Source organism: Bison bison, unplaced genomic scaffold, assembly GCF_000754665.1.
Source record: "Bison bison bison isolate TAMUID 2011002044 unplaced genomic scaffold, Bison_UMD1.0 scf7180017864451, whole genome shotgun sequence".
Taxonomy (NCBI): Eukaryota; Metazoa; Chordata; class Mammalia; order Artiodactyla; family Bovidae; genus Bison; species Bison bison.
Window position 1 is genome coordinate 1,149,205 of NW_011495013.1, and position 14,673 is coordinate 1,163,877.

Below are 14,673 nucleotides of genomic sequence, written 5' to 3' on the forward strand. Positions count from 1 at the left end.
CAATTTACCAGGGTTTACTTCTCAGTCTGCCCTTTCAATTGTTATCTTAAAGGAAATTAACCTCCCTGAGCCATGGATTCTGAGCTGCAAAACTGCACTAAGAAGAGTTTCTTCACTGTCTCCTCTAAGGGTTAAGTGAGATGACATGCAAAAAATCTGATCTGTAAAGGTTAAAAAAACTGTAAAAAAAAAAAAAAAAGGCAGATCTCCTCCCTTCTCTCTGTCATCTTTTAACCTTGAATCCCCTAAATGGTAAGTCTATTCTTTCACCATTATCATTGTTTTGTTCTGAGCATAAATGAAAAAATACCCAATCTTCTTGTTTCCTTACTATTCAGCAAGCCCTACTTCATTCTGAGGTTAAGCTTTCCTGCACTATTCTTACAAATTTTGTTCCACTTTTTATTCATTCTTAGGCATATGTTGTCTCCATCTTTTGAATATGCTGGTAGAAAAACCCAAACCCCACTTGAGATCATTAAAGAACAGTGGTTTCTTTAGCTGCCGTTACCTTTCTTCTTCTATTCTATCATGAACTTAACATTTTATTTTTCAAGTCTCACACTCCTTGAAAGAAAAAAAAAAAAAGCTTTTCCTTTTACAGCCTCTTGTCTTCAAATCATACCTGTCTATCCACTGGATCTGTTTTCTAAAGTCTCCGACAGCCTGCCTTCTCTGTGTCCTGTATTACAGTCACATCCCCCCTGTCTCTACCGCTTCCCCAAGATCAACCAATTCCTCCCTGGGAATCACATTACATCAGCATTACTAATGCAATAAATGCTATGTTACAGACTATGTTTTATTCTAGGCGGTCAATTAAAAACGAATCTCGGTGCTTGTTTGATTTAACATGGAGGATGAATTATTTAAGATCAAATGCAAACTGCTGCTAGATTTGGAAGACATATTTATATTCATATTAAATATATACCTGTTGAATTTGGGTTTTTTCTCAATGCTTCAGAGACTCTAAGCTTTCAGGTAATTGGGATGGTCGAAAGCGTGGTTTTCCAGAAACTTCGCAAAAAATTAGACTGCATCAAAAGGACTGCTCCACACATGCAAGAAACACCTACCAACAAAACCCATCTTCACAACCACCAGATTATCTCACCAGCAAGTGAGACTGCAAGGTTTGGGGGCTAGGCCGTACCACTCCGCGCTGCGCATGGGGGGATTCGTGCCTATTTGGCGGCGACTGACCGTTTCCCCTCGCTTGGTTTTGCCTTTGCTCCCCCTGCGCAGGCACCCACAATGCGTCAGGCCGGCGCCTTATAGCTGCAGCCTGGGCGGCTCCGCTCGCTGTTTTTTCGCTTCTCTGGGTTGTGTTCGTTTCGACGTCCGCGAAGATGCAGCTCAAACCAATGGAGATTAACCCCGAGGTGAGCGTCAGGTGCATGGTTGCCCGGGGGTGGCGGAGAGCGCAGGGCCGAGGGTCAGCCCTCGCTAGGTAGCGTATCACTGACTGCTTTTATCTTTGCTTTTTTTTTTTTGCATTTGCTTTTCAGATGCTGAACAAAGTGAGTGACGTCTCGCGCTGCCACTGTCCTCCTCCCCCCGGGAGCACCGAGGCGCCTTCGGCTGTTTTGCGGAGACCCAGCGGCCCCCTGCGCACTCTAGAGGCGGGGGGGCTGGGGCGCGGCCCGGGCGCCCTCTCCCTGCTGCTGCATGGGGGGCGGCGGTGACTCTGCGAAACCGGTCGTGGGTGGGATGGAGGAGGCTGCGCCCAGATGCGAGCGCGAGGCCGAGCTCCCGAGGGCGTGGGCGCGGGGGCGCGCGGACTAGGGATGCCCGGGCGTCGCGGGAGCCACGTGTGGGCCGCGCTTTGTGCTGTGTCATTGCGCCCGGCTGGGGTGGGGGGCGGGGCGGGGCTGGGCCAGGCTCCTCCCAGGCCCATGTAGGGGCGCGAGGATGCGGAGCCCGCGCCCGCCGCCTCCGCCCGCCTCCCGGCGGGGGTTCGCACTTCTGGGTCTCCGCACCGGGCCGCTCTATTTCCTCTCCGCAGGTGCTGACCCGGCTGGGGGTCGCCGGCCAGTGGCGCTTCGAGGATGTTCTGGGACTGGAGGAGGAGTCTCTGGGCTCGGTGCCAGCGCCGGCCTGCGCGCTGCTGCTGCTCTTTCCGCTCACGGCGCAGGTAGGGCGTGGGGCCCGGGGTGCGCAGGCTCCGCGCTGTGCGCGCTGCCCCCAAACCCGAGTGAGGCGTTGAAGACGGTGTAGGGTCTCCTCCCGTTCTGGCCGCCCAGTCCTGGCACACTGCCTCTTCCTTGTTGGGGATGGAGGGAGAATTCACACTTTAGTGGTTCCTTACTCCCTGGGGGTCCTGTTTATTGAGTTTATTGTTTTGTCTCGCGTCCATCAGCATTGCTTTAAACTTGGAAGAGAAGCAGCATCTCGGTTCCATCATCCTGATTATCCAGGAAGATTGTTCATCCTACTCTTGAGTCAGGTTGACCCTAGGCTTTTCCGAGCTTTTCACGCCAAGGAGTGGCTGGTCGATTGTTTGCCTTTAAGGGCTGTGATCTGTCGTTTTATTGTCTGGTTCTCTCTCAGACTCCCACCTTGGTGTAAAATGGAGGGATCTCGTGGGCCTAAACCCGAAGTAAACAATAGGTTCTTTAATTTTACGCCTCTACTGCCTGGGCCTTCAGTGGATACAGGGGTTTCTTCCCAAACCTCCACGCCCTACAACTTACTTGTTTTTTTTTTAGTCTCTCTTACTTGTTTTTCTAAAGCTTAATCACTGTGCCTGGTTCCGGTGTGGAAATCACCTTCTAGCTCTCTGACCTTGTAGCTTATTGAACAGGTGGACATTAGACCTGTCTTGGAAATGCTTTTTCATTTCTCTTTAGATGGTCTTCCTCCTGCAAGTATGCATGGATGTACCTCAAAGACTGACTATCAGATATAAAAACGTGGCTACGGTGATTGTCTTGGCTGTACGGAATCCCACTTGTGAGCATGGCTTTGTCTGTCTTAAAGTGCTGCCACTCGATCCCTGATTTAGGAGTGGTTGAATTTTGCTTAAGTGAAACTCCAGGGGCATTAGCCTATGGGGCATCATTCCAAACAGTGAGTTTAACTCGCAGCATCCTAAGGCGACAATTCTAGAAACATCTCAGTATAAATTAAGCCTTTGGAAAGTTCAGGTGTTCCTCCAATGGGCCAAGTATTGGGGGTTAAAAACAGTTATTAAAAGCTATTAGGATAATCCCACCGACATGTTTGTTACTGAATTTTCACTTAGGTGAAAATGGAGTTCCCAAATAATTGCAAGTCAGAGTATGTTCCCTGTAGATCAAGTCAAATGCAGTTTTCTCTCATTTGAGCCTCTCACAGAGGTTTCTTAATAGAGGAACCATGATGACTCGGGCATTTTTGAGCTACAGCACTCAAAATGCAAGGCCTCTGGGAGGCAGTGGAGAAACGTATTTGTCTTACAAGAGCCCACTGGTCTCATTTTGCTGGATCAAGCAGCTCTTGGTTAGAGAACATTCTGGATTGAACATTTTGTGCTTGAGAGAGCGCGATACTTTTTCCTTTAGCTCTAGTTAAGTCTATCAGATTTAGTGAATGCCTATTTTGTGACACAAAACACCTTCTGGGCTAAATACTGAAGCAGATTCAAAGCAAGTTGAGGTTTATAGGTGGACTTCCAAAAAGCTAATGTTAATTTAGAAAGCATCTAATTTTGTCAAAGAATATTATGAAATCCTAAATGGACTACTTCTAAAACATTTTAAGTGATCATGAAATACTTACGGAAGTGTCGCCATGCAGGAGTTCAGACAACCATAAAGGATGATGCTACCCCGTTTTGAAAAATTAAATCTTTTTTTAGAAAAGTGAAAATCCTTAACTGTCGATGGAAGCTCAATTCAAGTACAGTAGATGATGCTAGAACGTCCTACTACTTGGAGTTGATCTTATGTGACAAGAGAGCTTATACCTTTGATAGTACCACAGACAAAGCTGAAACTTCAATTCCATGTAAAATAATGCAAGGCTACTAGAATTAGAAATATACATACTTCTGGGGTTCTGTACGATTTATACTGGTTGTAAAAATTAGTATTTCTGTAGTGTATAATTGGCAAAGAAACAAGTGTCTCCTATTTCTTTCAGGAGAAATTTTTGTGAACTCACAATCCAGCACGCTAGACCAGTTGTCTTTCCTCCCTAAAAGTTGTTGTTCAGTTGCTCAGTCATGTCTGACTGTTTGCAACCCCATGGACTGTAACCCACCAGGCTCCTCTGTCCATGGGATTTCTCAGGCAAGAATAACTGGAATGGGTTGCCATTTCCTTCTCCAGGGGATCTCCCTGACCCAGGGATCAGACCCGTGTCTTTGCATTGCAGGCAGTTTTTTATTAAAAACATGAGGGAGTAGTTAATTTCTTTAAATCGTTCCTTTCTATAGTTTTGTTTTTGAAGTGACATGTACTTGGACTAGAATAACTTCAAAGAATAAAGAAGTATAAACTAGCTGGTGTTCTTGGGCATTCAGTTGACCATCGCTTGATTGGAGTGCGTGTGTAAGATACAGTTGTTGGTGTTAAAAGGAAGGAAAGAACGAACTTGTCTGTTTTTCTGACTTCAGCACACCATCCATCTCAAGCTAAAAGGTGGCGGTGGTGTCTAGACAAACTTGGGCTACAATCCAAGACCGCTACTGCACTGCAGCTGCAGGGTGGAGTGTCTGCACCTCTCAGAACCCCACTGGCTGACTTGGTATGGGAGGCAGACGGGCCATTCTCTGGGTGCCAGCCAGCACCTAGGACCAAGACTCCTGGTCACACATCCCACTTGTGTCTCCGTTTAGGCACTAGAACTCACTGTGCTGCCATCTGTTCTTTGCATTTGCATTTTGAGATGTAAAAATGTCTTCTTGAACTCACAGCATGAGAACTTCAGGAAAAAACAAATTGAAGAGCTGAAGGGACAAGAAGTCAGTCCCAAGGTGTACTTCATGAAGCAGACCATTGGCAACTCCTGTGGAACCATCGGACTCATTCATGCAGTGGCCAATAATCAGGACAAACTGGAGTTCGGTGAGTGGGTTTTGAGGCCAGTCACCCTCTAGTTGATCTTCAGTTAACTGCAGTGCTTCCTTCCAACATTCCCAAGGGTCTGTTCAGCAAAGCCATTGCCTTAAAATTTTTTTGAAAACCTACTCATGCATATAGGATCAGCAGCTGAATTCTCATTGTTCTTTCTCTTTTGAGGAAGGGAAGCTCATTTTCCAAGAAGCGTGGTATGGCTTCCTCCACCTGGAGAGTCAGACTCTTGGGCTCTCCCATGAGCAGACAGAGAATTGTCATGATTGTCATGTGTTCCTGGTCTAGTCTCAACAATTCTAAAGAGCTAGAGTTGATGTTAAGCCATAACATACCAGCCTTTAGGACCTTTGTTTAATGGTGCAGTGTCTCATAAGCAACAGGAGAACTAACATGGCCTAAAGCAGCAGGAGATCCTGCAGGGGCATAGCCACAGCCCAGCACTTTGAATGATCCATCTCTGAACAAAGCTGGGTCAGGGGTTTTAGCCTGCCTCCAGCGGGTGCTGTGGAGGACATAGAAGAGATGAGTCTTAGCCCTGAAGTTGTCAGAAGCTCAATTAACAGTGCTAACAATGGTAAAATACATGGCATTATATATGATTTAGGCCAAGGGTCAACACATTTAAAAGCCAAAGAGTAAGTCTTTTAGGCTTTGAGGGCCATATGTTCTTTGCCCTTGTAGTGCTATAAGTAAGAGCAGCCTTAGACAAGATGTAAAGCAGTGGATGTGGCTGTGTTCCAGTAAAACTTTATTTACAAAGATAGGCAGCAGTAGTTTGCCAACTCCTGATTTAGACAGTGGATGGGGGTGGCTGAGAACTGAATAACTTCATCTAAGAGTCCATGCTGTCGCTTGTAGCAGGTCAGATAACTTTTTTAACAAAGGAATTGTGGTTCAGACTCTACTCTTTGTATAATTTTGAAATTAAAAAGCAGGGGGTTATCCAGCCATAAAGGGACCAGATCTTCTAGAAGCTGCTTTTTCAAATAATTGACGCAGCATAGTCATATTAAAAAGTTGTAGCTTGGTCCTTTTTATTTCTTCTGCAGTAAGTATCATTTTCTTTAGAATGTTGTATTCCTGCAACTGCAGATACTGTAATTCTGTAGACATGGTCCTGATGGTGCCACAGGCCTAATCTGAGTCATAGTTCTCCTCATAAAGTTATGAAACGTTTCCTGTAACTTCCGAATTTTGAATGGTGTGTATTTAGCAAATCTGAAACGTTTAGAGCTGAAAATTCAAATCGAGGTCTTTAGAAACGCGAGGTGCTGTTGGCTTCGTACTCACTGAGCAATGACACAGTGTTGACACCAACCGTCGGCTAGTCAGCTGTTCTAGGCCAGCTGTTAGGTGCTTTGCATTTCAGGTCTTTAGGTTGATGTCTGTCTGGATAACCGTATTACTAAGATTGCTTTTCTTTGCCCTGAAATAAGTCTTGGTTTGAGAACCATTACTAGATTTGAATGCTGCATCACGCATGCAGTGAACATTCATTATGCATGGGTAGCTGCCGTAGATGACAGGACTAGACGAGACAGATCTGCCTTTATGGCATCAAAAATCTCACAGATTGGTGCTGCAGTTGGATCAGTGCTGTAACAGATGTGATCAAAGAGATAAGGGTGAAGTGGAAGACGAAGGGGTTGGGGAGCCAGGGAGATGTAAGGAGGAGCCTGAACCCCCTAGAAGAAGGGAGAGTTCTCTGGTTTGAATGCAGTGAGAAGGGAGGGGTTGGAGAAAGGGGCTGGGGAGGGGACAGCTCATTCCCATCCTTTGAGGCCATGGTAAAATTTCAGGTTGCCAAACATGACCAAGGATGCGCTGTCTCCAATAAATGTGCACCCATTCACATTATACCTGTACTAATGATGCTTTTGTTTTTTTCCCCCCAGAGGATGGGTCTGTTCTGAAACAGTTTCTTTCTGAAACAGAGAAGTTGTCCCCTGAAGACAGAGCAAAGTGCTTTGAAAAGAATGAGGTAGGAAGAGAACTGCTAGAACATTGATTTTTAGTACTCTGGAGGTTTCTGTGCTAACTCTCCTGTGTTTTCCGCAGGCCATTCAGGCAGCCCACGATGCCGTGGCCCAGGAAGGCCAATGTCGGGTAAATACAAGTTAAAGCCAGGTGGTCCAGGCGTCCTCTGTTTCCCCAGAAACCTGTGCAAAAACCTCTCAGCAGGATCCAGCACATGTGTCTACTCAAGGCCGAGGAATCCAGAAAGTTCTACCAAAATAATGCCTTGACCAGACCTGTTCATAAAAATGGCTCCTCAAAATAGCTAATTGGCAGTTGACACAGTCTTGAGTAAATTCAGGCTGATAATGTTTTATGTAGACTCAAATGGGTCTAGTAGAGTAAGTAACACCCTTCTTAGTAATAAACATTTTAGATACTCTTAGTCACTTGGAGAGCAAGCTAGACCAGCAAGGACTAACAGTTTCTAGATGACTTAGGTATACCAGTAATAACAGAGCCTTCGAGTCAACTGTTAGATTTGTTTATACAACCCTAGTTGGCTCTGCCACTATCTAGTCTTGACCTTGGGTGAGATGCTTATCTTCCTGAAGTCTTAGTTTCTTCCTCAGTAAAAAGCAAGTCTTAAGAGTTCTGATAGTTACTGTATATCTACTTTAATAGTCTTAGAATAAAACCTAATATATGGGAAATAGATATTAGCTCTAATCATTTAAAATAATACATAGGCAAGTTGGTTCAAGCATATTCCACTTAGGGACTTTAACAAATTAGGTCCTGCTTATTGTATATTGCAAAATACAGATATCAAATCAACAGATTGTACACCTTAAACTTATTCAATGTTATGTCATGTATATCTTAGTTTTTTCTTTCAGCTTTATTTTTAAATGCAGTATATCATACAGTAAAAATTCTCATTTTCGAAAAAAATGTCTTGATTCTCTTCAGGTAGATGACAAAGTGAACTTCCATTTTATTCTGTTTAACAACGTGGATGGCCACCTCTATGAGCTTGGTATGTTTCACTGTTGGAGTCTAATGTAACTGCATGCATTCTCTCACACACAGTTCCTCTTAGAGTACTGGTGTGGGGCTTTATGGCTGCACTTAGTATATCTTTAAGCTCTTACGGGGGCATTTAACCCTTGTCGTGCCCAGAGTACCTCCCTCGGACAGCTGACCAGTGGAATGAATGGATTTAGTCACAAACCAGTAAAGAGAATGGGTCAGCCACTTCAAGATACGCATTCAGATTCTGTCTTCTACCTTCTACTGTAGCATCACCAGTATAGTCTCCACCATCATCCTTTTCAGACAAGGAATACTTTTAGAAGGAAATAAATACTTAAACATGACCTATCTGTGTAAAAAGAATTTAGATATGTTGGGGGTAATTCCTGTTAGCTGGTTTTACAGGCAATGAGGAAGATCATCCATCTCTGTTTTAGGAGTCATCCCCTTTGTATTAATGGGGAAAGACTTGCAGCTGTGTTATCTCAAGCCAAGATACTACCTATGGGCAAGCAAGAGCAAGGAAAACTTGGGGCCAGTCAGCAGTTGTTGAGGGACACATGAAATCTCAAAGATCCCTTTGTCTTGCCTCCACCTTCGTGTACCTACAGACTGCATCTAACTTCTGTGCTGTGGTCCTTCTCGAGAGATGGGCACAAGCCCTGCTGTTAGGTCACTGGATTGGGCTTGTGTGGTCTTGGCGCTTGTAGATTAGAATGCCTGGGATGGATACTAGGAAAACTTGACCCTCATTTCCAGCCTGTTTATAGGCAGCCTTCCCTCAGTGGGAGTGGTAGTTGTATTTGGAAGAATCTAAAGCTTGCCTTTAAGTGGTACAAGCACAGTGGCCAGAAAACATAGATGGAGAGAGAACCGACATGCCTGGCTTTTCTGTTTCAGATGGACGGATGCCTTTTCCGGTGAACCATGGCACCAGCTCAGAGGACTCACTGCTGCAGGTAATCTGTGGCATCCATTTCCACTGGGGCCCACATTGTGTTAGCCAGTTTGTCTGTTCTGAAATGCAAACTTTTTTCAGTACAGCCAGCATCGATCATCTGGGATAAGAGCAGTCTTTAGGGCTTAAAGATCATCTTAGTAATTCTATCTACCTCATTTTATGCAAAGGGTTTTAAACAAGGTGCTTTAGAGCAGCCCTGATTAATCTGTCTTGTGTTCTGTCTTTAGCCCACAGTTAGAATTAGCCTGAAAGTTATTGCTTACTCCCTTTGGGATTAAGGTGACCATTGTCCCTTTGTCAGATTACATCATAGCCACTGACTCAGACTCAAGGAACAGCAACCCAAGCCTTGCCTAATCCATCTCTGACAGTTGAGTGTGGGTCAGTCTTGACCTGTGAATTCTGGTTATGTGGTTAACTCTTTTGAGTTTTTTCTTCCCACATGGCCACTCCACTGTTAACAGGTCAAAAGAAGCAAATTCACAACATGCCTGAAAAGAACTTTAAGATTCAGGGTCAATATGTAACCATCCTGGTACAAGTGACTGCAGATAGCTCTTAATTCTAAAATAGAGCTGGCAGACTAGTCCACTTCACCCTAAAAATGAATCTAGAGTTGAATCAGTTTGCTTTTATAAAGGAAAATTACTTAATTGTAATAAAATTGAACATGATGTTAAGATACAACTTCTTCATTTGTCGTAATAAAAGCTAAACTCTTTGGTGTGCTTATGTGCAGACAGGGAGTTGGCAAAAACTTTTTCTGTGACGAGCCAGGAAATATTTTAGGCTTCCTGTGGCATATGGGCTCTTGCATGTATTCAGTTCTTCTGTGACAGCTCCAAGGCAAGCCCATAGGCAGTGTCTAAATGAATGTGTATGGCTGTGTTCCACTTAAACTTTATTCACAAAAATAGGCAGCAGGCTGGATTTGGTCCACACATTGCAGTTTGCCGACTCCAGACTAGATGCTGTACTATGTTAATTACCTGTTTCACAGTCCTTTCAATGATGCTGTGAGGTAGTCACTCTCATTTTATAGGTGAGGAAGCTGAAGTGCAGAGGTGAGTGATGCCCACGGTCAATGACAAACTGTAGAATCAAGCTTCAGATAGTTGGGCTGTCTGTGCTCTTAGCCACTCTACAATACTGCCTTTATAATAGACCTGTCTTTGGAATGCCATAGGCCTGGTGACCTCAAGGTGTTAGTGGACCAAGTGATGCCATTCTTGGAGGGAGGGTCCCTTTCTCTGGCTAGCTTTCATATACACCTGAGATCAGTCAGAGCTAATTCTTGGATATACCAGGGGTACCTGAGAATGGTGATACGGAATGAGAACTAGACCTAGAGAAACAGGATGAGGGTTTGCATGAGAGTCAGGATTCACTTATGGGGGAGAAAAAGAATAGGGGCAGTAATTCTCGTTGCATCCTACTTGGATTGAAGGCTCTGGTCCTTCTAATAAAGTTTCCCAGGTGCATACTTAACTCCTATCTAAGGTTATGCTAACACAGGCACGCCTCACATTGTGGGTTCAGTTCCAGACCATCACAATAAATTGGGTATCATAAGAGTTGAATTTTTTGGCTTCCCAGTGTATATAAAAACCATGTTTAAGTGTGCAATAGCATTATGTCTAAAAAAAAATATACATAGCTTAATTTAAAATATTGCTAAGAATTGGCTGACTATCCCTGAGCCTTCAGTGAGTCAGTATTTTTGCAATAGGAACATCAAAGATCACTGATAACCATAACAAATTTAATATTAATGGAAAGTTTGAAATACTATGAGAGTTACCAAAATGGGACACACGTACACAGTGAGCACATGCACTGGGAAAGTGCTGCCAGTAGACTTACTCCGTGTAGGGTTGTTACAAAGCTTCAATTTGTGTAAAAAAGAAAAAAATGCAGTATCTTCAAAGCCCAGTAAAGTGAAGTGCAATAAAACGCGGTATGCCTGTACCATAAAATGTACTCTTCATAGAGTACCTAAAACTTCTGTGAGTAGAATTTATGAGGTGTGGGGAAGGTAAAAACCTTTTTGTTAAAAAACACAAAACTATATTACAATCAGCCAGCATCTTAGTGCGAATTCTTTTCCTAAGACTGGTCCTATATGGTTAGAGATGTTTTAGGTTATCTAAGTGAAAGTGAAAGTCACTCAGTCGTGTCCAACTCTTTGCAACCCCGTGGACTATACACAGTCCAGGGAATTCTCTAGGCCAGAATACTGGAGTGGTGGGTAGCTTTTCCCTTCTCCAGGGGATCTTCCCAACCCAGGGTCTCCCACATTGAAGGCAGATTCATTACTGTTTGAGCCCCCAGGGAAGCCCAAGAACACTGGAGTGGGTAGCCTCTCCCTTTTACAGCAGATCTTCCTGACCCAGGAATCGAACCGGGGTCTCCTGCATTGCAGGCAGATTCTTTACCAACTGAGCTATCAGGGAGGCCCTAGGTTATACTCCAAATAAACTTGCTAAACTGGTGAGAAAATACATAGACTTAACCCAGGCATCTTAAATTTGAGTGAATTAGGTCACTGCTTAGTGTGTGTAGCAGATGGCTGTTGTCTTTAGAGGCACACCCTTAATGTTAATGAACACCATGGGTCCTAAAGGAAAGTAGATTTGGGGAAGGCAGTCTGTAATACCAATGTATTAAAAATTCCGATAGAATGTTACTTTAGATCCCCTACAGTTTTTCTGAGTGGTTCCAAAGTACGAAGAAAACCAGGGTATGGTTGATGCTTTCTAAGGGCCAAAACTGACCAGGTTGGTGATATTTTAGACCTTGGGAACTAGTGTTCCGTGATTGTTTTCTGTCAGAGCATCCAATAGCCTCTTAAAGGTCTTACATTTAATATTTTGGTTGGACTCTTTCTACTGGACTTTTTACAAATTGAACAATGATCAATATTCTGATCCCAATACGTTTAAACCCTAGCATTCAGCAGCTAACATTGGGATCAATTTTCTGTCCTTATTCTTTGTAATCTGGGTTTTAGAATTAGTAATTCATGGCATTCCCTAAATATCTAGGCAATTATTTACCTGTACCTGGAATGCCAGATATTTAAATTTTGTAGAAGGTTTACTTTCCCCTGGAGAAGGAAATGGCAACCCACTCCAGTCAGTATTTTTGCCTGGAGAATCTCATGGACAGAGGAACCTGGCAGGCTATAGTCCATAGTGTCGCAAGAGTGGGACATGATACCACCACCAGAATGTTTACTTTTCCCTAATGAAGAGAAGTGAATTTTCTGTCTGGATTTGAGGGGAAGAGGGTGTACTTGTCAAAGCCAGCACAAGGTGGCAGGAGCACAGAGCATTTGCGAGTGGCCATCAGGGCTTCTGAAGCCCTGTCTGTGATGTGGGTCCTTGTCTTTCCCATCACCTGATTTTTTTTTTTTTTTCCCTCTTGTCTTAAGCCCTGGTTTTCAAGTTTGTTGGGAAGTTTAAAGTTGGTCAGGGTGCACTTTGCGGGTCTCAATGATAATTTTCCCTTGAAGTGTTCATTTTGAGCTGTTTGGTGTTTAGAACTTAATTCACAACTTTCCTCTTCCTCAGGACGCTGCCAAGGTCTGCAGAGAATTCACTGAGCGTGAGCAGGGGGAGGTGCGCTTCTCCGCTGTGGCCCTCTGCAAGGCGGCCTAATGCCCCGTGGGGGGCACTTTGCTTCTCCCCCTCTTCCCTTCATTGTGAAAGTATATCCCCCCCAATGCTGGTATAAAATGCTTCAGTACTTGTAGAGCACAGCTGTTCTCCTTCGGTTCTGCAGATAAGCACTTACCCTCAACCACGCCCCCACACTGGCAGAGCTCAGCTGTCGATGGAGTAAGTTTGACATCAGCCTGTGATGGCGAAGCATTCCCCGCGTTGTGTCTTGTACCTCAATATCTGATGCTTTAATGGCTTCTTTGGTTTGTGTCTGTAAGTTAAGGCCTTGGATGTGGTTTGTCCTTGAATAAAAGTTTTCTGCTGATAAGAGATAAGCCTAAACTGGTTTTCGTTTTTTCTTCCCTCCAATATATCCCAAAGTTTCATAGCAATTTACATAAATACCTTCCATATAAGAACTTTTACAGTACTGGGAAGAAAATTATCATGAAATTATCAGTTCAGTGTGTTTCTAGATTTTTTCCTATCAGTTCAGTTGCTCAGTCGTCTCCGACTGTGTCCCCATGAACTGCAGCACTCCAGGCATCCCTGTCCATCACCAACTCCTGGAGTTTCCCAAATGTATATGTTACTGTGTGTTCCTATAGGCTTTTTTTTAAATTAGACTTTTTTGGAGCAGTTATTTAAATAAGTTGATAATACATTGTTAGTTTCAGATTACGACTTAGTGATTTGACGTTTAAATACATCATGAAATGATTACCATGATAAGCCTAGTAACTACCTGTCCTCTTACAAGGTTAATGCAGTGTTAGTGATCATGTTTCTTATGCCATAAGAGTAATTTTATAGAAAAACAAGATGTTACAGTTCTCATATACCCCTCATCCATTGGTGGCTCAAACGCGAAAACATCTGCCTGTGATGTAGAAGACCTGGGTCATTCCCTGGGTGGAGAAGATCCCCTTGAGAAAGGAATGGCAACTCGCTCCAGTATTCTTGCAAGGAGAATTCCATGGACAGAGGAGCCTGGTGGGCTACAGTCCATGGGGTCACAAAGAGTTGGACACAGCTGAGCAACTAACACCCCTCATCCATTTCCCCCATTTCATCTTAACATTAATATGATACGTTTGTCACAGTTAATGAACTGATTGATAATATGGGCTTCCCTGGTAGCTCGGCTGGTAAAGAATCTGCCTGTGATACGGGAGACTTTGGTTTGGGAAGATTCCCCTGGAGAACGGAACAGCTACCCACTCCAGTATTCTTACCTGCAGAATTCCATGGACAGAGGAGCCTGGTGGGCTGCACTGTCCGTGGGGTCCCAAAGAGTTGGCGATTTTCACTTCACATTGAAAATACTATTGACTGAAGTCCACACCTTATTCAAATTGCTTTTGTTTTTACCTAATGTCTTTTTTCTTTTGAGGATCCCATCCAAAATACTCTTAAGGTTCCTCTTGGCTATGACGGTTTCTAAGACTTGTAACAGTTGTGAGGAGTACTGGTCAAGTATTTGGTAGGATGCCCCTCTCGGGATTTGCCCAATGTTCTCATAGTTAAGGTTATGAGTTTTGGGGGCGGAAGACCACAGGTAAAGTGCTGGTCTCGTCACGTCGTATCAAGAGTACATAACCACCTTGATCGCCTGGCTAGATAGTGGTTGCATTTCTGCATAGTAAAGCTACTCCTGCCCCCACTCCACTGTATAGTAGAAGGAGGTCTGCACAGCGCCTCCTATAGGAGCAGGGAGTTGAATTAAGCTCTGTTTCTCCTTGAAGGTGGAGTATCTATATAAATTATTCAGAATTCTTTTGTAAGGGAGCTTTGTCTCCTCACCTATTTATGTAATCAGTATGAACTCCTGGATATTTTATACTCTGGGTTATCATCTAGTAACCTCATGTTGTAACTTTTAGCTTTGGGCATTGAGAGCTATTTCAGTTGGCTCCTGTGTCCCTTTGACATACCTCAATCAATGAGGCTTTTGCTTTTTTTTTTTTTTTTAATGATTTCTTTTCAGAAGTTTTTTAAA

The 14,673-nt window shown here is 43.8% G+C and overlaps 1 protein-coding gene across 1 annotated transcript; it reads left to right on the forward strand.

Annotated features, from left to right (window-relative positions):
• The first annotated feature begins 1,265 nt into the window (after positions 1–1,265).
• On the forward strand, positions 1,266–13,016 carry UCHL1 (ubiquitin carboxyl-terminal esterase L1 (ubiquitin thiolesterase)). The gene is made up of 9 exons (XM_010858841.1): positions 1,266–1,385; positions 1,512–1,523; positions 2,009–2,137; positions 4,901–5,051; positions 6,956–7,041; positions 7,119–7,166; positions 7,989–8,055; positions 8,952–9,010; positions 12,585–13,016. Exons 1-9 carry the CDS (start codon positions 1,353–1,355, stop codon positions 12,669–12,671), a joined length of 672 nt encoding a protein of 223 aa, XP_010857143.1. The 5' UTR covers positions 1,266–1,352; the 3' UTR covers positions 12,672–13,016.
• Positions 13,017–14,673: the final 1,657 nt, after the last annotated feature.